Below are 26,864 nucleotides of genomic sequence, written 5' to 3'. Positions count from 1 at the left end.
CTGTCATTTGCATTTTATAGAGGACAGTGGAGCTGAGGTTGTCATTTGCATTTTATAGAGGAGGAAATTGAGGCCTGCGCTGGGAGTCACGAGTCCTGGGTTCTAGTCCCAGCTGTTGCTGTCTCTGCTGAGGAGCCTTCTCATTTTGGCCTCGGTTTCCCTAGCTGGATCCAGGCTCTGGATCTCTGTGCTGGCTGGACCTCATTTCCTTACCCCTCCGCTACGGCGGTGACTCATCCCTCATCATCACGCTGTGTGGCCAAGGCTCAGCCTGGGCGGGGGCCAGCAAGGCTGAGAGAACTCAGAGGAAACCACAGGCCTGGCCCAGCTAGCAGGTGGCGGGCGGACAGGCAGGCAGGGATCAACAGCCCTAGAGGCCTTGCCCATAAGCACATCTCCCACCAAGAGCCTAAGCCAGGCTCCCCAGGCCCCCCAAGCCCCAAGTGCAAGCCCCAGCAGGCTCAGATTCCAAAGTCCCCCATACCCTGCCTCATGTGGCACCTGCTGTAGGGGGACTCCGCAGCCATCTGCTGGAACAGGGCAGGGGTAGGGGTGACGACCTGGCCTTGCCCTCCAGGCCAATATTCATGGAAGCAGGGGGTGGAAGGATGAATGGTCAAGGTCTCCGTCCAAGATTTCTCAGAGGCAGATAATGTGGTGGTGAAGAGCAGGGGCTCTGGGCCCAGACTGTCTGGGTACAAATCCTGGCTCTGCCATTGACTAGCTGTGTGACCCTGAGCAAATGGCTTAGCTTTCCTGAGGCTTGGCTGCCCCATCGGAGAAATGGACATAACACTGCCCACCGTGCAGGATCACTGGAAGCAGAGTCACGTGAACACGCAGAGCTGGGCCAGGGCTGCACCCTGCAAGCACTCAGTGCACGTGAGCTGTTGTTACTGCCATTCCTGCTGGAACCAATAAGCCCCCAGCAGGCAGACCAGCTGCCCCACTTAAGCCAGTCCCACTTCTGAGTCAGCTGTCCTCACAGCCAGAAAGGCTGCACCCTATTGGGGTTAAGCTCTCTTGCCCTCTGGGCTGCCCCCTCCAGCAGATGGGGCCCCTCCCCTGCCTTGCAGGCCTGGGGTGAGGCGGGCTGGGGCCCATAGGAGGGACCGGAGAACAGCTGTCTCCCCCAGGCCTCCTGGAGGACACCCACCACTGCAGGCCCAAACCTCTGGCTCCACCTGGAGACTCTGCTTTCTGCTTACACCTTGTTCGGTGAGAAGCGGAGTGGGCTTGCGGGCAGAGCCTTGCTATGGGAGGTAGAAGAGTCCAGTTCAAGGCCCGGCTTCTGACTTGTTGAAAGGCCTTCAAGTTCCTTCCCCTCTCTAAGCCTCAGTTTCCATCCTCTGAAAAAGAGGAATAATAATAATATCTACCTCATGACCTCATAAATGAGTTAATAGACATACAAGCACTTAAATGGAGCCTGACACACAGTAAGGTCACCCCTAAATGTTGGCTGGTGCTGTGCCCTCCCTCTCACAGATGAGCAACCGAGGCACAAAGCGGGCTGCCACTTGCCTAGATCACACACTGGGTAGCCTGGCTCCTGAGGCTGCTAAGGCGCCTGGCCCACAGCAGTGATCCGTGAACGGTGGCCCGCTGAGGCCCCGCCCGGGCGCGCACACCGTGAAAGGAGGCCACTTCCAACCTGTACATTTATTTACAAGGCACAAGCTGAGAGCGGGTTGGGGGCTGCCGACGGCCTTCCCACGCCTCCTGGGCCTGCTGACGCCATCATCCGAGGCCGTGGGTGACCCTTGGAATGGGGGCCAGAGTGGCTGGGTTGGGCCGGCTTGGCCTTCAGGAAAGCTCGGGGGTGGTCTCCCCTGTCCTCCAGGCCTCTCCCCTCCCCCTCCACCAGGCCCGGGCTGGGTGTCCTCTCTCACACAGAGTTCCTGTGTGTTGGTGGTCGCAAGGAAGGTGGGCGGGGGCCGGGCCAGACCAGATGGTGTGTCAGGCCTTATCTGCTGGGAGTGGGGAGGCGGGTGGGGGCATGGAGGTCCTCCTTCACAAAGCCTGCTCTGTCTCCCCTGGCAGCTGCGCCTTAGGAATCGCCGTCTGCCTTCCTGCCCCACCAAGGACCTCCCACCCCCAACTGCAGAAACCCCATATGCCAGGAGCCCCAGCCCTCCTGCTCTAGCTAGGAGCAAGCCCAGGCCAGGGATGCCCCAGGTGAGGCCAAGCAGGGGTCACCAGAGCAGCAGTTCCGAGAAGGTGAGCCGGGCGGCGTCTCGGCAGGGCCCGTGGCATCTGGGCTGTGGCTGACGGGCCGGAGCCCTGTCTGGGGAGGCAGTAGCAGGATGGAGTCAGGCCATATCCGAGGCAGCGCACGTCGGGGAAGCAGTCACTGCGCGGGGGCACGGGAGCCCCGAGCCTCCCAGCCTGGTGCAGCCTTGTCCTGGCCAGTCAGCCCCGGCAATCTGGCCCGTCTGCTCCAGCCTTCTGGGCTGTGTGGCCTCAGCCCCGGCCACTGTGCGGCTGCGTCCAGGCCTCAGCTGCTCCTGGGGCTCAGACCCCCAGAGCCATCAGTGACCCTGAGCTGCTGATCTTCTTGAAGCGGTTGGCAGCACTGACAGCAATGAAGTTTTTCTGAGAGATGAGGGAGAGGGGTCCCAGTCAGCAGCAGGGCAGGGGGAAAGCTGGAGGACAGCTGAGTGTCTCCCAAGGTCACCTTCATTCCAGGAGGGCTCCATGCCAGGGAGGGCGCAGTGCCCAAAATGGCCGCAGGGGGCTCCATGACACTGCAGCCTCCAGGACTCCCTCCCTCATTCAACCTGAGTACCCCTCTGCTCAAGGCAGTACAGTGGTTCCTATTTCACTCCAAGTAAAAACCCCTCATCATGGCCGAGTCCCTCCACGCCCTGCCTCCCAATCCTCTTGGACATCTCCCTTACCCCTTGCTTCTTCCACTCCAGCCGTGCTGGCTTCCTACCTGTTCCTCACACTTGATCACCATGCTTCTGCCTCAGGGCCTTTGCACCAGCTGTTCCCTCTGCCTGGCACACTCCTCCCCCCATACCAGCCTGGCTCAGCCCTCACCTCCTTCAGGTTTTTGTTCACATGTTCCTTCTCAGTGTGCCCTCCCTGGCCACCCTACTAAGAAGTGCAGCCTCTCCCCAGAACTCCCGACCATCCTTATTTTTTCCTAGAGCCCTTCCTTAACTCCTTTTAGCAACTCTCCATCCTCTACCAAAAGCAAGTCCACAAAGCCTGAAATCTTTGTCTCTTTGTCCACTGCTGTATCCCCAGTGCCTAGAGGTAGTGTATGCTCAAGAAATATTTGTGAAATGAGGGGAGGAAGCCTGTGATGGGGTCAGAGAACTTTTCCTGAGCCCGAGCCACAAATGGACACCCCTCCCTACGGTGGAGATGGGTGGGTGGAGGGCCACTACCCAGGGCAGTAGCCAGCCCAGGACAAGAAGAGAAAAACCAATTCTGTTTTCCAGACCGAACCGGCTGACACAGGGCTAGTGGGGCCAGGACTCTTCCTGCCCTGTATCCCCCGCTCCGCCCCACCCTCAGTTCTGTGGTACCTTCCAGCGCCTCTTCATGAGGTATTTCTTAAGCAAGATCTGGGACTTGAGGCGTCGGTTACAGCGCTTGGCTTTCTCTGCCAGATTGTTGAGCCAGGGGTGGGCGAGGCACTGGGCAGCGTTCATCCGGGCTCTGTGGGGAGGGGGCAGTGCGGTGAGGGTAGGTGGCAGGCCAGGGAGGCACCACCCCACTGGCCTCCTGGCCCAGTTCCCGCCCAGCGGGCACACACACACACACACACACTGGGCTTGCACACACGGGGTTCGTGTCCTGGGGTGAGCCTCACCTCTGGTTCTTGACGATGAGGTTGGAGACAAAGTCTTTGGCCTCGTCTGACACGGCCTCAAAGGTCTCCTCATCAAAGTACCAGTTGCCCGATAGAACGTTGTTCAGGGTCTCGGTGTCATCGTCTCCCAGGAAGGGGGAGAGGCCACTCAGCCTAGAGGGAGGTGTTGGCAGGGAGCAGGGAGGTGAGATTGGGTCAGGGATGGGGACAGAGCCTAGGAAGCAGCACCATGCACTGAAAAGACCCCCAGCCTCTCATATGGGACAGACCTGGGTTTGAATCTGGCTGGGTGACCTTGGGCAAGTCACTTCCCCTCTCTGACCCTCACTCTTCTCATCTGTAAAATGGGCATAATCATCCCAGCTTCCCAGGGTTAGAGTGAAGAAGAGGAATGATGAGTGCACTGGGTCATCAAAGCTCTGCTGCCCAGAGCCCTGGGCTGGGACACTATGCCTTTGGGGGCCTTGGTTTCTCCATCTATAAAATGGGTACAGAGTTCCCTTTCCTGGTTCGCCCTAGCACGCCCAACGCCCCACAAACCCCTGACTGAGGGAGTGGGGAGGTGGAAGCAATCTAGGCCTCAGCTGCCCACCCATGTGCCCCAACCCCATAAACAACAGGCACCCTCAGGACTCACAGCATGTAGGTGATGACCCCCAGGCTCCACATGTCTGTCTTATCAGAGATTTGGTCATAATTCACCACTTCAGGTGACAGGAATTCTGGGGTCCCAAAATTCACTTTCAGCTTCTCGTTGGGGTTATACCTGGAGGTGAGGCCAAGAGCTCAGAGCACAACTCCCAGGCCATTCCCAGATACCCTCCAACCTTCCCCCAGCCCTGCCCACCTGGAGGCTGGCCCTGCCATGCCACCCACCCAGGTGGTACCTCCGTGCCAGGCCGAAGTCAATGATCTTCACCAAATGGCCCGTGGTGTTGACACACAGGATGTTCTCTGGCTGAGGAGAAGGGGGTGGCCTGGATTGACCTCTGACCTGGCTCACCCTCCCTCCCCGCCCAGGTCCATCCAAGTCCCAGGCTCCCGGGACTAGAGGCCCAGGCTGCCAGAGTGGACAGCCCATCAGAGACCCTCAGACCTGCCTGCTCCAGGCAAAGAGGAGGATCCTGACGCCCGAGAGGAGCTCTTCCAGGGCAGGAACCACCTCCTCCAGGCCTCCTTGCTCCCCACCCTCAGCGTCTAACAAAGCGCCCAGCAGACACTCAACCAAGGCTCCCAGAAATCCTGTGCCCCAAGCACAGGTGAATATGTGAGTCACATGCAAGGCTAGTCCCTCCCACTCTGGGCCTCCATTTCCTCCTCATGTTAACACAAGGACAGAGGACTAATCTGAGGTTGCAGGGCAGAAACATCGTAAGTAGTTAACAATGGTTAAAAGGCAGATTTTGTACAAAAGCCCTGATTTTCAGCACCTCCTGAAACACTGGAAGCCCCAGCCACATGGCCACACACGGCTGGGAGGGAGTTGCCCCTGACCCCTGTGATGGGCAGAAGTCCTCCACTTCCCCGGGGCCTCCGCCTCGTTTAATGGGGTTCTGTTCTTCGTCTGGGCTTTGTGTGCATCTGATCTGAGGCCCCAACTGATAGGTTTTCTGAAGGTCCTTTCACACTGCTGCATTCATTCAGAGCAGGATGCTAGTGACTTCAGCAGCCCAACCCAGTGCTCCCCGAAACAGGGAAAGGAAAGAAAGGCCCCAGGACACAATTGGTAGGGGAAATGAGACAGATTCAGACCTCCTTTTGGAGGACAGGGGACTTCCTGAAAAGCCCTGCAGCCAGAGCCCTGGGAAGTGCCTTCAGGCTATGGTTCACCCAAGTGACTTGACGTGAAACCCTTTATTGATGAAAAACTTACTGCTTTCCTGAAAAAAAACACACTTTAGGATACAGAAACTTAAGGTTGACCTTCTTCCCAGGACACTGCATTTTAATTGGAGACCCTGCCCTACCCCAAAGAAAATGGCTTTCGTGGGAGAAGGGCAGGCTCCGATGCCACCACGCAGGCACCCACTCTGTCCAGAAACTCAGGAGTCACCCACACTCCTTCCTTTCCCTCCGCCCTCCCCCATCCAAACCATCAGAAACCCAGCTGGCTCTATTTTCAGAATGCATCCATCATCTGACCACTTCCCATCCCTCCCCCACTGCCACTGGTTCCAGACCCATCATCTCTCTCCTGGCTTATTATGACCGCCTCCTAAATGCCCTGCTGCCACGGTGGCCCCACTGAAACTCATCTCTTTACCCTCCTCGCTTCCTCGCTTGTCAGTGGGGATGATAACAGCACACCTGACCCAATGGGCTGTCACACACTCTGAACACACCCTGAGCAGCTCTGACCCCTAGTAAGCATGGTGGAGGTGTTAGCCCACAGCAGCGGGAGCATCTCCTGCTTTGGACCTCGAATGCTCCAGCCCTTGCCTGCTTCTCCAGTTACACCTTGTATGTTTCCCCATTACTCTCACGTACTTTTTCGTAACACTTTTAATGGTTTAAAATGATCTATTCATTGGGTTATTACTGTATGAATGTCTGTTTCCCCTATGACCTGTAGGCTCCGTGGGACAGGGGCGTGTCCTCATGATCTTGATGGTAATGCCCATGCCCAGCACTGTGCACAGTAGCACAGGAGCAGGTACTTGGTACGTATCTACCAAGTGAATGAATGAAAGGACCATCCACTTTGCTAACCCACATCAGTGTTCAGAATTCATCTTCTCCACTAGCCTTGCCACTGATCCCACAAACATTAACACCTGCCATAAGGATGGAGCTACCCGCTACTCATGGGGCTCCTGCCCACTCCACGCCACGGCCATGTCTCAGCTCCAGACAGCCACTGCCCGCTGATCAGAGTTGGTGGGATGCGTGAAATCTGTTTGCTCTCCCTGAACTGCTACATGCAGGGTACTGATGAGCAGGGTCAGAAGAGAGACATCATCTTTCACTACACATTTCGTTAGCACCTGCCACGCGTGTATTGCTGCACCGACACTATACTTGCTGATGTGTTTTTCTGACTCCCCTTCTAGAATGTAAGCTCCATGAGGGCAGGCGTTTTTATCTATTTTGTTCACCACTGGATCTCCACCACCTAGAACACTGCCTGGCATCTAGTAGGCCCTCAACAGATATTTGTGGAATAAATGAACAAACATTCGCAGTGCCTGTCAGAGGCCTGCACTGAGGCAGGCGCTTTTGCAACGCTTATCAGCAAGTTTCACGTGTGAGACACTGAGTGTGGGGCAAGAGACCCTTTCAGCAAGTACTTAGTACCAGACTAGGAGCTCCTGAGAGCTGGGACCAAGTCTTTTTTGCTCTCTGATGTGTCCCCTGACTCCTGGTACTTACTAAATGCTCGATAAACCCTTTTTTTTTTTTTTTTTTTGCGTTACGCGGGCCTCTCACTGTTGTGGCCTCTCCCGTTGCGGAGCCCAGGCTCCGGACGCGCAGGCTCAGCGGCCGTGGCTCACGGGCCCAGCTGCTCCGCGGCATGTGGGATCTTCCTGGACCGGGGCACGAACCCGCGTCCCCTGCATCGGCAGGTGGACTCTTAACCACTGCGCCACCAGGGAAGCCCTCAATACACCCTTTTTGAATCTACAGATGGAAGGCTGGATGGAGGAGGAGGAGGGGTTGGGGGATGGAGGGATGGCTGGCTGCGACGCTGGTCTCAGGTGGTTGGAGGCCGCTCCCGACCCCTCCCGGGAGCCCCCACCCCAGTACCTTGAGGTCCAGGTGCAGAACCCTCATCTTGTGCATAAAGAGGATCCCGTCGCAGATCTGCCGGACAAACACCATGGTGTCCACCTCAGTCAGATGGTAGTCCTCGTCCACAATCCTCTCGAAGAGCTCGCCGCCCTCGATGCTGTGTGCACAGACCCCTCTGCAGGCTTGCTTCAGGGCCCGCTGCCCCCTCCCCAGGCCCCACCCCACTGATGGCACTCACTACTCCATGAAGAGGACGATCTCGTGCGAGGTCTCAATAGCTGCATAGAGCTGGATCAGGTTGCGGTGATTCAGCTGGTTCATAACCTCGATCTCAAGCATCACCATTTCCTGGGGACCAGGGAAGTCAGGGGTACCATCCGAGCATCATTACTCCCTGCCCTCCACCCTCCACACCTTCGCCCTTGACCAGACCTGTTGGGCCTTGCCTGGACCACTGCCCACCTCCTCCTCGCTGGTCTCCTCACCTCCCACCTCTCCCCACCCTCAAGCCTGTGTCCTCACCACACAGTCACTCCTGCTGGGACACCTTTCCTTTGCTGGTTCTTCTCTTCCCCCTGGCTGAACAGTGGGCTCCATCCTCCCTGCTCAGCACTACCCGCTCTATACTCTACCCCCGGGCGTTCTCCTCAAGTACCAGGACTTGAAATTCCATCCAAATGTGATTGATTTCCAAATCCATATCTCCACCCCTGAGTGCTCCTTTAAACTCCAGACACCAATCTCTCCAACTGCCTACCTTCCCTCCCCTTGAATGTCTGACTAACAGGCATCTCAAATCTCTCATGTCCAAAATTAAACTCTTGATACCACCCCTTCCCCACAATTGAGTTGCCCCCAGCTTGCCCATCAGCAAAAGACCATCACTCTTCACCTGGGTGTGCAGGACAAAAAGTTAGGAGCTTTCCTAGATTCCTGTCTTATTCTCACTTCCTCACACCCTTCATCCAACCCATCAGTAAATCCTTTGACGCTACCCTTAAGCTAGATTACAAATCCAATAATTTCTCACCTCCCCCATCACTGCCTTCCTAGTCTCAGCTGCCATTATTTGTCACTTTCAGAAAGTTTGCAAACCAGTGGTCACATCTGTGAAATCAACAATGGTAGGAATATTTACACCAGGGAAATTGGCAAATGCTACAGATCAGGTCTCTCCCCGGAACTATGCCCCCAGAGCATTGGATCACTACCTGGACTGCTCCGTTTTTCCCGTTATTCCATTCCTTGGTTGATATCTCACCTTCCAGGCCACTTCCTCAGAGAGGCCTAACCTCACTTGATCCATCTGAACGGCCCCCATCGACCCTGTTCCTACTTGGCTTTACTTTTCTTCCTAACACTTCTCAGGTCCTGACACCATGCTTTTTGTTTTAGTTTGGTTTTAGCCTCTGTCCCTGCTCTCTAGCACGTCAGGACTTGTTTACTACCATTTTCCTAGCACCTGGCAAATTGAACAGCACAGAAAAAGTGCCCAATAATTAATTAATCAACAGCTGACTCCAATTAATTTACACAGTACATGTGTCTTGAGCATCTATGCTGAGCCAAGTCCATGATAGAGGCCTTGGACCCAGCAGTCAATAACATGGATCCAGGCCCCGTCAAGTGGAAGTGACAGAGAAAGACAGAGTCACATAGAAAATCCATGCTGTTCATATGAGCTCAGAGCCACGGTGAGGAATTCAGGGCTGCAGCACTTCCTCCGGACCTGCTTCTCCTGCTTCTCCAGGCTTCTGCTGTCTCTGCTCCCCTGGCCTTGACCTTGACTCAAGCGTTCCCAGCAGGTACCTGCCGTTTCTGGCCCTCAGGCCTTTCTTTCCACAGTCGTCTCTGTTTGAAACTCTCTCCCCCGTGAGTCAGGAGCCTCCTTTGTGACCCCCCACCCTAGCTTTCCTGAGTTACAGCTCCCACCATGCCAGCCTGCTAGGTCACCATCACCTCCTCACACACCCGACTCCCTCACTCCACATGAGCCTCTGCCTCATTCATTCAGCCATTCATTCACTCCTTGAACAAACACTGCTCTGAAGTGGGCCTGGGCTGGGTGTTAGAGGCAGAGTCCTCGAGGCCTGTTTACCCTGGTGCTCTCTGAGGGCAGGGACCAACTGACTTCCCTCTGAGACTTCCAGCACCAGCACAGGGCCTGGCCCAGAGCCTGCGCTTATCGGCACTTATTGACTTGAACCGAACAGAGGGCGTGAAGGGGGTAAGTCCCCAGGATAAATTCACTAACCGCGGGGTCAAGTTTATGGCCAGGGGCATCAGGCCCCTGTGGCAGGGCTACCTGTCTGTCTGTCTGTCTATCTGTGTGATATCTTCAGTGCATTAAGCTTCGTACACCAGGCCCCTGGTGCAGATGGGTGGGTGGAGGGAGGTGAGAGGCACCCACTCCAAGGATCCCCTCCCCCTCCCACACAGCCAGACCCCCACTACCTTGTCTTTGGGTGTCTGTTTCTTGATGACCTTGGCTGCTAACTTGAGGCCTGTGGCTTTCTCTGTGCAGGTACAGACTGCTCCAAACTTGCCACTGGAGAGAGAAGAGGCTGGGAATGAGGGAGTTCTAAGGGCCATGGGGTGAGGGGCTGTGCTCTGTTCCCTCTGAGATGGGGGCGCACATCCCAGCCAGCTCCGATTCCCTCCAGAAACTGTGAGCTCTACTGCAGGGACAATGGCTGAACCACATAGACCTCAGGCCCAGGAAGGGTAGGCTCATCAAAGGATGGCCGCTGATGTGCAGCTCGCAGACTGTGGCAGGGAGGGGCCCTGGGCCCTGGGCCCTGGGGGAGGGCACCTTCAGGACTTTTGACAAAGCAGGAGTCGCCTTGAGCGGTCAGTGGTGCCTGCAACTGAGACAGACAGGAAAATACTATATGCTTCCTATGGGAGACACTGAATGACCAGTGGTGTGTTTGTGTGAGTGACAGTGACACACCAGCCATGTGACAGGCTGCACACAAGTGTGACCATGTGGAACCAATTTTGTCCACTTGGCTCATGTCCAGTCGGAGTGTCTGGGCCTCTCATGGGGAAGATGTAAGGCCTGGGGCTCGATGCTTTCCTGCTGGTGGGCCAGGGGCTTGAGGCCCCGGCTCTCACCCGCCCAGTGCCTCCTTGGAGTTCAGGCTGAACTGACTGTTGATGTTCCCAGTCCTCAGCTCCACGATGCGGTGGGGGAACGGGGCCGGGGGTGGTGGGCAGTCATCTGTAGAGCAGAGCAAAGCCATCACAGTCAGTGCCGCGGCTGCTGAGGACCCACCCTGCCACCACACCCTCCTGCCTGGCCTGAGCCCCATCCAGGGAAGTTCAGCAAGTGATACCTGGGGGACAGCTGGCTCCAGGATAGGGGCTAGGGGCCTAGTTTCCAATTTCAGCTCTGCTACCAACACACCCCCTCCTTGGGAGGCCTCTGCCTCTGTCAGAGTGGGGCTCAGCTTCTCCCGGCACAACAGTGGGGACGGCTGATTGGACTTCTCGGACACTCCCACATTATAAGGTATGAAGACTCCATCCCAAGCTATCTGCATTTCCATTAAAGAAAAAAAAAAAAAAAGGCATCTATAATGGTGGAGTGCCCGATAGGGGTTACTGTGTCTGTTGCGGTGGGAGATGGGACCTGCCTACCATCCCCTCTAATAACACTGCAAGCTCTCACCAGTTGTGGAATGGGTGTCCTACCTGGACCTGGCCCAGAGGCAGAGTTGGGGGTGGGGTGGGGTGGGGGTGGGGTGGGGGTGGGCCAGGGATGGAGATGTTGGTAGGGAGAGGCTGCCACCTAGTGACAGCATGGGGAACAGCATGGGGAACAGCATGGGGACAGACAGGCTGAGTCATGGGGAGTGGAAACCTCTTTATAAATAGCAAGAGGCCGCAGGGAAGCCGGTGATAAATCAGGCGGCCCTTGGAGGTTGTTCAGGTCCGTCACTCGAGGATGTGATCGCAGGGTGGAGTGGGCCCGGAGGTCTGGGCCACTGCTCAGGGGAGGAGGCAGGGCTCCTGGCTGCCGCCCAGCCGCCTAGGCCCTCCCACCCTGTCTGGGTGGCACTGTGCCGCTCACCAGGCAGGTTGGCGGGTCTCCCAGGGCACCTCAGCCTGGAGAAGGGGGGTTTTCAGGACACTCTGGGCTCTCCTGACCCCATCTCAACCCACCCCCAGCCCTGCCACACTCCTGCCCAGGCCCTTTTCCTATTCACCTGCTCGCCAAGCTCACTCATGCTCAGTGGCTCCCTGCTGCCCGCTGAATAAACCGTCCTCACTTAAGGCCATTCCACAGTCCTGCCCCATCTCACGTGCCCAGCTACCTTGGTCACCCTCCCCCCACCACACACACACCTGTGCTCTTCAGCTCAAGAACCCTCTATGGCTCCCAGGAGCCTCCTCACCCACCCAGGATGCAGTTTAACTACCAAAGCCTAGCACTTGAGCCTTTCTACAGATTGACTTCAAATCCCACTGTCCAGAGAATTGGTGTTTGTCCAATAACGTGCCTGATTTTTTTTTTAAAGTCCCATTTTAGTCAAAGTAGAAGAAAGTAAAAAGTGAGCTCTGGAGTCAGGCTGTCCTGACAGGTTCATATCCTGTTCTAGCTATGGGTTTGGGGTGCCCCACTTCCCTTTTTTTAACCCTCGTTTCCCCATCTCTCAAAGGGGACCAGGAACTCGTACTTCCTGGGGTTGGGTGACAGATGGATCAGGCTGGATGAGGCAGCTCAGAAGGGTTGAGTCCTCTAAGTGGGGAGACATGGGGAGCCCGCTCCCTCTTACCTAGCCCCAGGGCAGCCCCGGCCTACCCAAAATCTGGAAGCAGTCCTCCTCCCTGGCTGTGGGACTGAGGGCCTGTCCCACCTCCGATCTCTCCGAGGGAACAGCCTGGAACTCGATCCCCCTCGAGGTGTCCCCTTGCACCTCAGCCTGGCCAGCCTGGCCTGGAACCTTCTCTTCTGTTTCCTTCTGGCTGCCTTCCGGGAGGTTCTTCTCTCCTTCTGCTACCTTGGCTGGCTCAGGATCCGTGGGGCCTGGGGTCACGGGCAACCCTTCAAAGATGAGTTCTGATGCCTCATCTGGGGGCTTCTCAGCCAGCGGCTTCTCAGGGCTAGAAGTGAGAACACAGAGGTGACGCCCTCAGCAGCCACAGCCCCGCCAGCAGGCAGGTCTCCCAGAGCCCCATCTGCAATCTGGAGGTAATAAGACCCCGCCCCCACCCCACACGCGTGGGGTGATGCATCTGAATTCACTTCATACAAAATCAAGGGATGTTAATAATACCATAAACGTCTATGGTTTTTTTTTTCCTGGCCACGCCACATGGCATGCGAGATCTTAGTTCCCCGACCAGGGATTAATCTGTGCCCCCTGCAGTGTACGCGCGGAGCCCTAACCACTGGACCAACAGGGAATTCCCATGTCTGTGGTTGCTATCTTGAGTATCAATGCACTAATAGATCATTAATAACTGTTAACAGGATTGTTGATTTGGTTAATCATTATGTGGCAACAATGAGGAAGGTTATGTAGCTCTTGATTCATAAAACTGTGGTGATGCAATTGATAATGTATCAATGATATTAATTTATATTACCACATAATTCAAACTGATATGGTAAGTGTTATTATTGTGGCTTACGATAAATACATCATTAATAACCTCATTAATATGACTGGCATTCAGGTAAGGATAACGGATTGCACCATGAGACTGGTGCTATATTATGGTTCTAAGAGTATTGGTAATGATCTATCAGTCTGGTTATTAGTCATTTTTCCATATTATACCAATAATTCTATTAAGCAGACAGGTTATCTTTTCCTCCTGACATCTCAGTCCTGCCCTTGGTGAGACCCAAGTTCATGGGGTAAGGGGAACTCTGGACTCCAGATGCCTGGCGAAGAGGTCTTTGAGGACCTCTCCTGCCTGACATTCCAGGCTTCTGTGAACTATCACAAAATCCTGGTTTCTGCAGGGAGACAAAGTGGTCAGGCCGATGCACAGGACAGAGGGAGGTGAACATCAGAACTACCCCGTCTAGCACTGAGTGTGATGACGGTGCCCAAGACAGAGGAACTGCAGGGCCCCTCCCCGCTCCCGGCCAGGGGCCATTCACCTCGAGATGGCGGCAGGGCAGCTGGGGCTGTGCAGAAAGGCGGGTGAGCCCCTCCTGGCTGCTGCTTGGCCCTCTGCTGCCTTCTTGTGCAGCTTGGGTTCTCCGAGGTCCTGGCTGCCTGGGGTCCCCTGCTTGGTCTCGGGCTTCTTGACACTGACCTCGGCTGTCGCGGTCTCCTGGGGCAGGGCGGCCGGCTGCCCAGCACTGCCCTCCGCAGGCCCCCCACCCCGGTGTCCTTCTCCCTTGGGGTCCTGGCTGCTGGTTGAGGGTTGGGCCAATGCACTATCCCCTTTCTCTGGGGCTGGGGCTTCAGCATCTTTCTTCATGGTGGGTGGATGAGGTTCTTCCTTTGGGTCTGGGGGACCAATTTCTTTCTCTGGGTCTGGGGGACCAAGTTCTTTCTCTGGGTTTGGGGGATCAGGGTCTTTCTCTGCAGCTGGGGGTCCTTCACCTGCTGCACCTTTAGGTGCCTTGTCTGCAAAGGAGGTGAAACACCAGTCAGGATCCACCCTCCTACAACTCCTTCCCCAGCTAGGCTGGCCGGAGACCAGCTCCAGGCCCAGGTCCCCACCCAGGCCACAATTGGCAAGGGCTTGTCCCACTGAGCCTCTGGGGCCACTCCATGGGCTCTAGAGGTGGGCTGCCAAGACCTCGGCGGCCCTGTGTAGGAGGCTCTGGTCTCCTGGTGGGCCTTGACGCCCCTGCCATCCCTCGCCCTGAGTGTTCAGGCGCCAACAATGGGGACTTCATGTTTTCCCAGTCTCTCTGGGGAAGGCTTCATGTTGGCCCTTGATCCAGCCCCACTGTACCAGAGATAACCCTGATTTCTTGGTCCTCCATGCACCATAAAGGAGGCCTCAGGCACAGAATTCCCCCTGAGGAACAGGCCCAGCTCTGGATTAAAACAAACACCCCTTCCCAAGCTCCTCCCTCCATCTCCTGCCCCAGCTTGGCACCTGTTGATGGGCTCTGGATTCCCAGTTCCACTGCTCCGTTTTCTGTCGCCATGAGGCAGGGAGGCGTGTGCTTCTGCTTGTCTAACTCAAGTCTTTCTAGCTGCAGAAAGAAGAGAAAGGTGTGTCGGACTGCAGGATTCCTCCTCCTGTCTGGCTGAAAGGAGGCCAGGGCCAGCTGACTGAAGGGAGAGAGGCACCTGGAGCAGAGAGAGGCAATCTGGTGTCTGTCTGTCTCGCAGCGGCTGCCCAGGAGCAGTCCTGGGGCAGTTGTAAGGGATTGGGCCGGGTGGGCAGAGGCGGAGGCAGGGGCACAGGCAGGGAGGTGGGGGCGGAGGAGAGGATCTCTTACACCAGGGGCCATGCAGCTCAGACTGCCACCACCTGTCACTCTTGGCCCCCATTCAGAGGACACGGCATTCTTCCCATGAACTGACTGGGGGGAGAGTGGTGTTGGAACAAGCAGGAAGAGAAAGAGGGAGGGGGCACCTGGGGCCCTGGGGGAGCAGCCTTCTCCCAGGCTTTGCCTGGTATCTCTGGCTTAGATAAGATGTGGGGGGGCTTGAAGAAGAGGGGCTCTCAGGCAGGACTGAAGGGCAAGACTACGCCCAGGCCAGGCTCTGGCTCTGCCTGCATCTCCTGGGGTTCCCCGGAGCCTGGTTAGAACCACACAGGCCCACAGGTAATCACCCTGACCCCAGCGCCCAGCTTGGTGTCCACAAGCCCTGCCCCTGCCTCTGGATCTGCTTGGAGCATCTTTGGGTAAAAAATGGTCTCAGGGGCACTTGCTCAACACACCCATGGGCCTGAAAGTGTTTTCTTTTGAAAATGTCTTCTTCCTGGGCCCCTGGGGAGACGGAGGCTGCCCCAAGCGGCTGTGAGAGATGGTCAGTGCTCTCACGCCCCTCCCCTGAGCTGATCCAGGTCTTTTCAATGGCCCACCTGGAAGGATCCTAGGATCCTCCACCACAGTGGTGACCCAGGGGCCACTCCAGCCCGAGGTGTTCAAGTGGAGATAGGATGCAGAGAGGTATGATCCAAAGGGCCTTCCATTACCCGGGGGCTATCTGCCCAGAGCCTTTCTCCGTGGGGTGCTTGAGAACTAGCCCCAAGCTGAGTGCATTGGAAATAGATCTGGCGTGGATGTCTGGGTTCAGGTCCTGACTGTGGTGACCCGTCCAGTCACTCCAACCCCACTCCACGGTCCAGCTCCTCTAATTATCAAATGGAGAAATCAACTCCTGCCCCCTGTTGAGAGGAGTGGGGAAATGGCTTGAGAATGCAGCACGTCTGAACAGTGTGAAATTGTGTAACTGTAAAAAATATGGAGGAAGCCGTGAATGAACTGACATGAAGCAACCTACAAAGTGGGAGGAGAAAAAGCAAGGTGCAGAATAGCATGTAGATGATGCTACCATTTGTGCAAAAGGGGTTAAGATTTATAATAGAGAACATAATATATCTAATATATAAAATTTCCCTTTACACACATAAGGATTTCTTTGGCAGAATAAGAAACTGGGGACCAGAGATGGGAGAAAGATATCGCTGCATACCTTTTTACTTTTTTATTTGAACCCAAAACTATGTGAACAGATTACTGTTCAAAATGAATGATGTTTTCTTAAGTGAGCAAATGCTGGGATTGTCTGTCCAAGGCTAGCAAAAACCAGAGTGGGAGCCCCTTCCGCAGTCTTGCTGCCTTGTGTCTGCCTGTCCTCCTCTTCTGACCTGGCCCTCCTCTCTTCCATTTCTCTCCTTCAGCATCTAGTTGACAGCCTGCCTCTTATAGGAAGCAAAAATACTAATGCCTATACAGTACTCATCACACGTGCAGGGCCTCTAAGTGCTCCTGTGTAGGTTCACTCACGTGATCTTCAGAACAACCGGATGAGGTAGATGCGATTACAGATGGGGAAACTGAAGCTCAGAGAGGTTAAGTAACTGACCCAGGGCCATCGGGCTTGTAAGGGACTGAGCGGGGATCTGAACCCAGGCTCTCTGAAAGGAGGGGAGCTCCCATTTTTTGAGTGCCTCCTATTATTAGCTTTATCCATATTGTCTTAAAACATCATCTTGATAATAACTCTGTGAGGAGATTTCATCCCATTTTCTAGATGAAGACGGGAGGATCAAGAGTAACTTGCCAAAAGTCACTCCACAAGGAGGAGAGTTGGGCCAGAAATGTGCTTCTTTACAGCCCCAAAGTCGTCTTTCTTGCCTAAAAGTTCCCAGCCTGTGTCTCACCCCATCTCCCTGCTGGGTACTGGCTTTATGGGTCTCATAGCATTCTGAAGGTTGAAATGCTTCCTGCCTGTGCCTATGATCTGGAACCCCAGTCTTCTATTTGGTTGTCCCCACAGGACATTCTGGTTTAGCTTGAAATGTCAGACCCCCTCTTCTGAGCTCCTTCAGCTCCAGGCTGATCTCACCGTTGCCACTGTCCGGGAGCCCTTCGAGGGCAGGGGCTGTTATGATGCTCACGTGTCCCCAGCACAAAGTGTCCTTGCCAATCAGTGTCCGATGAGTATCCAGCTGACTAGCAAGGCTCTGGACCGGGTTCTACCGTGATGGCCCTTGCTGATGTCCTCTCGCTATGACTGTGGCTATCAGTACTGATCACTTATTGAGTGAGTGCCCATGAAGGGCCACTAAGGGCTCTGCCAAGGGTTTTGCCCAGCTCATTGGATCTTCACAAAGGACTCTAGGGGCCAAGTTCTAGACCATGTTAAAGATTCGGAAAAGCTCGATGCTGAGAGAGGGTAAGAGGCTTGTCCCTAGAGTCACACAGCTATTGAATAACTTCAAACTACCCGGATTCATATCCAGAGCCACCTCCCAATGAGACCAAAATCCAGGCTGGGACAATATAAGGGGTTTTAATTGCTGCACTTGTTACTGTTATGATTCCCAAATAATAACTAGCATTTCTTGAACTCTCATTAAATGGACCAGGCCCCGTCCTCACACTCCATGCTTACCACAGTCCTGCTGAGCAGTGGTTGAGGAACTCTGACAGTGAAGCTCTCAGACTAATGACCGTGAGGCTTGGGCAAATGCTTTCTCTAGTCTCCTCATCTGTAGGACGAGCACCTCCTTCACAGGGAGAGATATGTAAAGCATTTAGAACAGTGCATGGGTACTCAGTGAGTGCTGTATAAATGTCAGCTACATCATCCCCATTTCACAGATATGAAAGGAAAACTGAGTCACAGGGCAAAGTCACAGAGTTGGGTTTGAACCATCTGACACAATGCTCAGCTCATAACTACTCTGCCCCACTGCTCTCTCCCGGAATGGCTGGGAGCATTTAGTGAGAACATGTATGTAGAGTGCTTGGCATGGTACCTGCAGCACTGTGTGTGAGGTCTCCATAATGTGGACACCCAGAGGGCTCAGCTGTCCCTGCAGGCTACTCCACAGTCCCTCACGCTGAGATGAGAGCCTGGCCTGGTTCCGGATCCACAGGATTACCTGCAGCTTACTCGCCCGCCCGCTGGGGCTGAGCTCAGCTCAGCCAGCTGCTCCCTGGGAGTCCCCAAGCTTCTTCTCAGAGCTCCCTTGGAGGCGCGGGGTGGGGGGAGGGTGGCACAGGGAAACCTCCTCCACCCAGCTGGGGGCTGCCAGAGCCCCTGCCCACCCTTAAGAAGGGGCTTTCCCGCCCTGCACCAGCTGTGCAGCCACCCTCCTTGCCTCTACAGGGGCAGGGCAGGAAGTGGGACAGTGCCAGGACCAATTAAACCCGCCAGGGGAATTAAGGTCAGCAGGATGCAATTATGCCTGTTGGATTTAACAAGGCAAGAGGGAAGGTTTCTCCAGCCAGGGTTCACGGCTCCTTAGGCCTCTTGCCCTGGAAGGCTCTGCATTCCAGAAGCCTGGGCTCCCAGGCTCACCCATCCCTGGGAGAATTCCTGGGGCGTGGAGGGGTTAACTCCACTCGGGCACTGCTTCCCTGGCTCCTGGAGGAAACAGACCCAGCCAAGAGGCTTTAAAAGGACCGGCTCAGAGGAGACATTTCCTGGCCTGACCCTCTCCCTGCTCGGCTGTGATGGAAAATCCAAGGAGTTGAGCAATGACCTTTCTGACTCCAAAGAAAGCAGCCAACTCCCCTCACGACTTTCCCCCCAGTCCTGATATGGGAGCCACTCGGGGCTGCTTTCTCCTGCTCTCTCCTACCTTGGGCCCCTGAGCCTTGGGCTTTGGCAGTACCAGCTCCCGGGGAAGCCCTGGTAAGGCTGCTGTCCTTACTGCATACCCTGTCCTTCCCTCCAAGGCTGGTAAGCACAGATGTATGGACATTCTGTGTGGCCAATTGGATGTAGATTTCTCTGGAAGTTCGAATGACACTGTTCCAGCCCAGAATTTGTAGAGTTTTATCGCTAAGATTATTACTCAGTGCTCTACTCTGTGGCAAGGAATAAACTGGTCACTTTGGGGACACAGAGATGAAACTGGGGAAAAGCTATAGAATCACCATGCAGTGCATTTTAGGTGAAAAAAGACTGTAAGATCATTCATGCATGGGTCCTTTTTTGTTGCTAAAAATATTTGTAGAGAAAATATCTGGAGGCATATATATGTATACACACACACACACATACAGGTGTGGGAGTAGAGATGATTTTTATGCTTTGTCTGGATTTTGCAAATTTTTTTGAAATGACTATTTGCAACTGTTAGGAGATAAATATTAATTCAAAACATAATAATATGGATACAGCTTTCTACAATTCAAGACAGAAAATAAGAGCTACACATGAGATATGAAACACTGCAGGGTCTCACAGGCAGAGTTTTTGGGACCGATGATCAGGGCTGACTTCTCAGCTGAAGGCATGGCTGCAGCAGGCTTTCTCAGTGCCTAGGCCCCCGAGTTTAAAATGAAGCCTCCTGCAAGTAGGGCCCCAGGAATCTGTCTTTATAACCAGCATTTCAGGTGGTTTTCATGCACACCCCAAATCTGAGAACCTACGAGTCAGAGGGCCAGCTTTGAGGCAGTCCTGAGGCAGCTGGCAGGGTACTTCCAGGACACATATCCTTCTAGCCTGGGCTGTGTTCTCAACCCTGATGCACGTGGGAAATGTCTAGAGAGTTTTCACAACTTCTGAAGTCTGAGCCGCTCCTGAAGTCAGCGCATTTGGAGTGGGGTCCAGAAAGTTATTTTTCAAACCTGCCCAGAAGACTCTGATGTGCAGTCAGCGTTGAGAGCCACTGCTCTGAGGTTCTCCCAGGGCAGGAGCTTCACCTGTTTCCCTGGAATGCACCTGCAAGTTAAGGTAAAGCGGTACACATGGCAGGTGTTCCCTTCTGACTTGTACTGACTGTGTGTATTGTCCCAGTACCTGGGGCCCTGGGGATCAGGTGCCGGCTCAGAACAGACAGGGACCAAGTCAGTAGACCTCATATCCCAAGGACCTCGTACAAAAAGTGGTGCTTCTGATGTTAATAATAACAGCTGCTAATATTTATTGTGCATTTACCATGTGCCAGGCAAAGATATTAACTCCTTTAATCTTTATAGCAACATTATGAGGTAGACACTATTATCAGTCCCATTTCCAAAAGGAAAGTGAGGCACAGAGGAGTAACTTGCCCAAAGTTTCAAAGGTAGGATTCCAGTGGGACCAGAATTTACACCCAACCCATCAAGCTCAGAGCTCTCACTCTTGATTACTATTCCATACCACAAAGTAAATGCCTGCTGAAAAATGAATTCATGGGTGAGTGAAGAATACTTAGATTATGTCACAACTTGGTAGCCCCAGGGCCTGACATTCAGTAGGTGCTCTGTAAATGTTGAAGAATAAACGTTCCTACTTTGGTAGGGTCCTGGGACAATGAGAAACCAAGACCGGCCCCTCCTTCACTCTTTCTCCCTCTCCCCCATCGCAGCCCAACTTCTCTGCAGCATAAACAGGGAAGCCAAAAATAGCCATCTAATAACGTCAGAGGAACAAGGTCATCTGAAAATTGCCCATGGACACTGGACACCTCCCTATAGGATCAAGTAGCAGGAGGGTACCCCAGGATGGTGCAGCTGTTCCAAGAACAGGAAACGTCCCAGGAGCAGACTTGGAAGCACCACCTCATGAAGGCAGGGCCCGTGGGGGCGGGGGACAAACGCAAACGCAGAAAGAAGCAAAACCCAAGTGCAGAGTGCAGACCCTGGAGAGCAGAGTAACTGGAGTTTATCTGCACTAGAAGTCACTCCCAGCACACGATCCTAGGAAATGGCTCAAAAAGGGGGGAAAGCATGTTCTATCCTGGTAGGCTTCCTGGCCTCCACTGTGCTATTTATAACACTTCAGGCTCGTCTGCAGAACTGGGTTACCATATAAGCCAGGGGGTGTATGGCAAGCTCTGAGAGGCTGCTGGGAGAAGAGGGCCCTGTCTGGGATGGTGAGGGGGGTCCAAACAAAGGATGAGGAATGGGCCAGGGCAAAGCACTTCTGGCTGCAGTCACTTGGCACTGTGACCACCTCGGCTATCATTCAGGCCTGCCGAGGCTTGTGACTTAATAATTGACTGACAGCTGCCACATCCCTGAGAGGAACGCAAGCATCCGGCAAGGACCCAGACGGCTGCTGGGTGAAACTGAGGAGAGAGAACCTGCTCCCAGCCTCTGGGAAGCGTAGCTGGAGGTTCCCACAGAAACGTCAAGAGTTCAATGAGGGCTACAGCCCAAACTTGCTCCAAAGTCCTGAGTTGCTGGCCCTGGTGGGTGATGGAAACAATCTCTTCTTCACCCATGGGGGTCTTTGATCAAGTGTCACTCAATTCCCAAAAGAGCTAGGCCCTATCCTCCAGGAGCTCCTAAGAATGTCCATCCATCCCCTCAAGGGATGCAACTGGCGTGGTGGAAAGGGCACTTGAGGGCACAGACTTGGGTCCAAATTCTGACTCTGCCACTTACCAGCAGTGTGACTTTGGGAAAGTAACTTAAACTCTGAGCCTCAGTTTCCTCATCTGTCATATGACTTGTTGGAAGGACATATGGAAAAGCATTCTTCCTTCCATCTTTATTTTGGTAATAGAGTCTTGGCTGAGGAGATAAACACTTACTCAACAAATTCAGCAGCTCTCCTGGGTAACACGAACAGGCTGCATAAATGTGACTCCCCAGGGAGCTCAGAGGAGAGGCATGCTCTTGCCCTCCACAGGGCTCTAGTTTGGCCTGTGTGCTGAGGCTCACAGGAGAGAACAGCTGCAGGCTCCCTGGTCCATAGATAGGGACCTTTGAGTTGAGAGACCTGTTCTCCACCAGGACATCTCCTGACACAGTGGTCCTCACACTTGGGGGTGCATCACAGACCCCTGCAGGGCTTGTTAAAACACATTGCTGGGCCCCAGGTCCATGGTGTCTGATTCAAGAGGTCTGGAGAATTTGCATTCTAGTCCCAGTGATGCTGATCTTCTGGTCTGCAGGACACTCTGAGGACCACCGCCCTAGAGAAAAGTCCCCCAGCCCAAGTTGCTGAGCTTCCTAGCCTGCCAATTCCTACCCATTTTCCTGGGTCCTCTGGGTAGGAGGAGTGTTTTGGTATGTATGTGAGGAAAACACAAACACTCAGACCCAGCAGTGGTCAGTACAGCTAATGTTTCAAGGAGAGGGAGAGGCTCAAAAAGTTGTTTAGTGAAGGTGGGCAGATAGTGACAGCCCCTCCCAACTCCTACCTGTCTGCCGTGTTGCTTCGCATATTAGTTTTCTATTATGCGAAGTGGTAACAAATTACCACAAGAGAGAGAAAACGGCTAATGGGCAAATAAGAATCAGGGAGGCTACAGTGTAGACATCAACCTCCAGCCCAGTAAGAATGAGATTTCTACAAGCTCAACTCAAATCCCTCGCCTCTTGCTTGCACCAACTCCCACGAGCCTCCTTCCTCCATCTCGCTGATGGCTGACTAGCAGCTGCTGGCCCTGTCTTGTCAGTTTGTTAGCTTTGGATAAACAGCAGGGGCTTCTGGCAACCCCTGATGACACATACCCACTGACAATTAATATAGTGAATATACGACTCAAGCAGGATCACACTGAGTCACGCTGGCCAACAAGGATGAATAACTGCCCAATGTGACAGTCACCATGGCTGCCAAGACTTGCTTTTGGGTCATTTTAAAGCTAGGAGCAAATTCTCATCCATGGAGCCAGAGGAAAGATCCTTTCTAGAAACATCATTTTAAACTTCTAAGATAAAGAAATTGAGACTCACAAAATGCAAATGACATGCTCAAGCTACTCTCCCAATCCCCAATCTAGGGTTCATTCCACTAAATAATTTTGTGCCCCTCAGAACCCTGTGACAATTATCTCAAATCAACCCAAGTCCTTTTGACCACAAACATTATAAAAACTGAACTGCAGCAGAGAGAAACAGAAGAGCTGCAAGGTAAGGTGGCATCCTTAAAATGCCAACAATTAAAGAACGGATACTAGCAACCTTGCATCTTGGAAAAGCCAAGGATGGGAGAGACTTCCTTGCTGTAGTTTGTTAGAATTCATTGAGCATTCTGTGCTGCTTTTAACCAGTTCCAAGGTCAAGAGAAACATCAGAAAATATGTGCGTGTGTCAGAGGACATTATTCAGAGATTAGTCCCCTGGAGTGATCTGGGCTAGATTTCCGCTTCCAGAACAACCCTTGGAGAGTCCTCCTCAACGAGCTAGCACACTGGTCTCCAACATACTTCACTGACGTTCAAATAGAAATCTAGGAGCAGGGAGCTTACTAGAGGTACCCTCTTGCAGTGACTGAGCAGCTGACTATAGAAAAATATAACTGTTTAAAGTAGGGCTAATGTGGTTAGAACAAATTGCCTAGAAAAAGAATCTGAAAATATTCAAGCTGGAAAGAGCCTTATTTATCTTTCTAATTCAATCTCCTCTTTGACGATGTGGAAACTGAGGTCCAGAAAAGGGGAGTGCCTTGCTAAAGGTCACCCCGTGTGCCAGTGCCAGGAAGGAGATTATATTTCCTGCCTCTACTCTGCCCAAAAGACACATCACAGCTCAGCTACAGTTAAGAAAGACAAAGGGCATTCCCTTTCAAATGTGGTCTGAAGGCTTTGAGACATCAATCTACTGTGTAAGCCTGTCTTAAGATGTAGAATTCCAAGACTTTAACATAACTAGAATTCTCTCCAGAAAGGCTTTGCTAAATGCCAATAAACTTTTCGCTGGGCACCAATCCTAGTAACATTGACATTATGTCAGCCAAAAGGAGGTTTCCAATTTGCAAATGCGTATGCCAGGATGATGTCATTAACTACGCTTTTGGGAGGGAATTATATTTTCTTTTAATACTTTAATTACAAATATTGACTAAGTGGTTTGAAACAACCACTTAAAGTTTAGAGACAGACATAATACATTAGGGGGACAAAGAAATCTGTCTTATAAATAGCCTAGGAAAATCCTTTGCAAAACAAATATTTTCAATGGGGAGAAACAAACTCTGGACGATGGAACAGTATGCTGCTATTAAAATTGGTATTTAGAGTATGCAGCAATATAGGAAAAATATTTGAGCTACTACTCTGCTAAGTTAAAAAAAAAAGCAGAATACAAAAAATATATATACATAAACAGAAAACCCCTACAATGTAGAAAAACAGACTAAAGTTCTATATAAGAAAATATTATACAGAGAAACACCAGTGTTCAAGGTGGGTGAGGGGACCACAGATTTTTTTCTCCTTCCTCCTATTACCAGGTATTTTCTGAATTATATATGATTAACAATAAATCCCAATTTTATAAACAAAAACACTGCAAAACCCTGTTGAGATTTTTGTATAGAGCAAATTCAAAGTCACTTTCTAGTCCCTTAGTCTGTGTAAGAGAGTGTGCCTGTACGCCGTGAGTAGAGGATGTCAGTGCCAGGCCAGAGATTTTTCATCGTTCCTTACCACAAGCTTGACAATGCTGCCCTAAACTGCTTTTCAAATTACAATTTACAACCACTGACTATTTAGTATTTGACCCACTGAAAAATACCTCTCCCACCCATGCTCCTGAAAGAAGCCCTGAGAATACCATCAGTGCCGAAATAAGCTAGGCAACAATTCTTAACCCGTTCACACACCTGCCTGTGAGGTTCTGGGATACCAGTCCCATGGGTTTTGGCAGATCACGCAGGCCAGGTTTTTACTTCCCTTCTGTTTAATAAAATTTTAAGAAAAAGAGAGAAGGCAGTTGATGCCTTCAGGTTAGGCTTAGTCTGGTGAAATAATTCCTGATAAAACCTAGTATTTCCCTAAGCCCCTCCAACTATGGTTTCTCCAAGTACAATGTTAGCATTTGTGAAGCCCTTTCAGGAAGCTGATACCTTCAGCACATAAGAGCCATGCTTTGACCGCAGCCCAGCCTCATATTCTCTTGTAAGGAGGAGAAGAGCAAACACCATCAGACATTTCTGTTTTTGAGGTCAGGAACCTTCACTACAGCACTAGAAAATAGAGTGGGTATGCAGGAAGACAAAAACAAGGAAAAAGCATGTTTTTGTCCCCAGGCTTTTCTGTAGCAACTACAATGGCTTAAGCTAGATAACAAATTGTCCTCGAATTCTTGGCATTGGAGCAAACATGTCAGCTCCCTGGTTATGCCTTCGTCACTGCTCAAAGTACCACACACTTTAACCCTCCTGCTCTTTCCATAGGCCTGGGTTTGTTCCGTATCCAGGAAACTTTATATGTTGTCTAAACTGAGCACCCCAGCAGGCTGCAAGGCAGATGGCAGCTCAGGATTCAGAATGTTGACCAATTCCTACCTGGATCCACACCACCAAGCTGTACTCAGCCTGCCTGTGCAGAAATAGGAGCTCAGCCTCGTGGCTGACAGCTTTTTTAACTGCTACTCTCAGCAATAAGGAACTTCCCCAGCAGACAAGATTCAGAAGGGAACTGAAAAGGAAGCATATCAAGAGTGACCTAAGGGGATACACAGGTTTAACCAGATACTCAAGCCAATGAACCCCCAAGGCTCAGCTAAGCCAGGAGGAATTAAAAGAGCAGGCTTTGCTGACCTGACCTCGAGCCTTTGGGACCTGAGGTCACTAGGCCAGGACATCTAGACCCCATACCAGGTCTGCCTCCATGTCACTAGATTCTCATAAGAGGCTTCATACTTCAGCCAGGGAGAAAGCTAGTACATGCCTAAGGTAGTGCCTGAACCACATTATTCAATGGAGAACACATATGAAAAGAGCAAGCTACAGAGTGTAAATTATGACACTATTTGTTGAAAAATAAGAGGGAGCAGGTATGAATACATATAGGCTGACGCCATCTCTGCAAGGGAACACACCTGGCAGCACCAACTATCTCTAAACCCCTTTGTAGCTTTCGAATTTTGAAAGCCATGATATATAACCTTCAAAGAACAAATTAAAATTAAAGGCAAATGCGTAATGCTATAATCTTATTGTTATAAAAAATGCTCTATAAATCTGTGTGTGTACATAAAAAACATTCTGGAAGAATACACAACTGGTAATACTGGGTTACTCCTGGGGAATGGGAGTAGGGGAAGTAAGAGACTTTCGTGTTTTGTTTTATACAGTCTGTATTGTTTTGTTTCCAAAAGGCAGTACAGCCCTCTGTATCTACAGGTTCCATATCTATAGATTCAACCAACCATGGATCAAAAATATTTGGAAAAAAAAAAAAGTCCAGAAAGTTCCAAAAAACAAAACTTGAATTTGCTGTACATGTGCAACTATTTATGTATAATTTACATTGTCTTTACAACGATTTACATTGTATTAGGTATTATAAGTAATCTAGAGATGATTTAAGGTATATGGGAGGATGTGCATAGGTTATATGCAAATACACCATTTTAAATGTGACTTGAGCATCTGTGGAGTTTGGTATCCACAGGGGGTCCTGGAACCAATCCCTTGTGGATACTGAGGGATGACTATACTACTTTCATAATTTTTACATAAAAAAAGAAACACCTTTAAGAACTGCAATCTCACCTCCAACAAGAACCTCTAAACTCCTCCTGCAGCACTTTTTCTGTCTGTCTCATGCTACTCAGTCACATCTTATCCTGTGTTACAATTGTTTGTGTATAAGACTTATCTATTAAATGCTGGAGCAACTGCCACTGCAGTGTGTCCACCACTCAAGCTCCACTTTCCAAGGACAAAATTCTGTGGAAAAGAACTGTTAAAGCATAAAACAGCAGTCAAAACGGGAACAAAGCAATTACACAAGAACAAAATGATCAACCAAA

The 26,864-nt window shown here is 52.1% G+C and overlaps 1 protein-coding gene across 1 annotated transcript; it reads right to left on the bottom strand.

The window, feature by feature from the left end:
• Positions 1 to 1,647: 1,647 nt before the first annotated feature.
• On the bottom strand, positions 1,648 to 14,971 carry MYLK2 (myosin light chain kinase 2). The gene is made up of 13 exons (XM_067707775.1): positions 14,827 to 14,971; positions 14,630 to 14,729; positions 13,674 to 14,148; positions 12,363 to 12,664; positions 10,673 to 10,778; positions 10,010 to 10,103; positions 7,794 to 7,903; positions 7,571 to 7,712; positions 4,714 to 4,784; positions 4,464 to 4,592; positions 3,827 to 3,979; positions 3,540 to 3,672; positions 1,648 to 2,595 (listed from the first exon to the last, which is right to left on the bottom strand). Exons 2-13 carry the CDS (start codon positions 14,679 to 14,681, stop codon positions 2,515 to 2,517), a joined length of 1,848 nt encoding a protein of 615 aa, XP_067563876.1. The 5' UTR covers positions 14,682 to 14,729; positions 14,827 to 14,971; the 3' UTR covers positions 1,648 to 2,514.
• Between the last annotated feature and the right edge of the window lie 11,893 nt (positions 14,972 to 26,864).

Source organism: Pseudorca crassidens, chromosome 15 (genome assembly GCF_039906515.1).
Source record: "Pseudorca crassidens isolate mPseCra1 chromosome 15, mPseCra1.hap1, whole genome shotgun sequence".
NCBI lineage: Eukaryota > Metazoa > Chordata > Mammalia > Artiodactyla > Delphinidae > Pseudorca > Pseudorca crassidens.
Note: the sequence above shows the minus strand (reverse complement) of the source record. Positions and strands in the feature narration are given on the sequence as shown.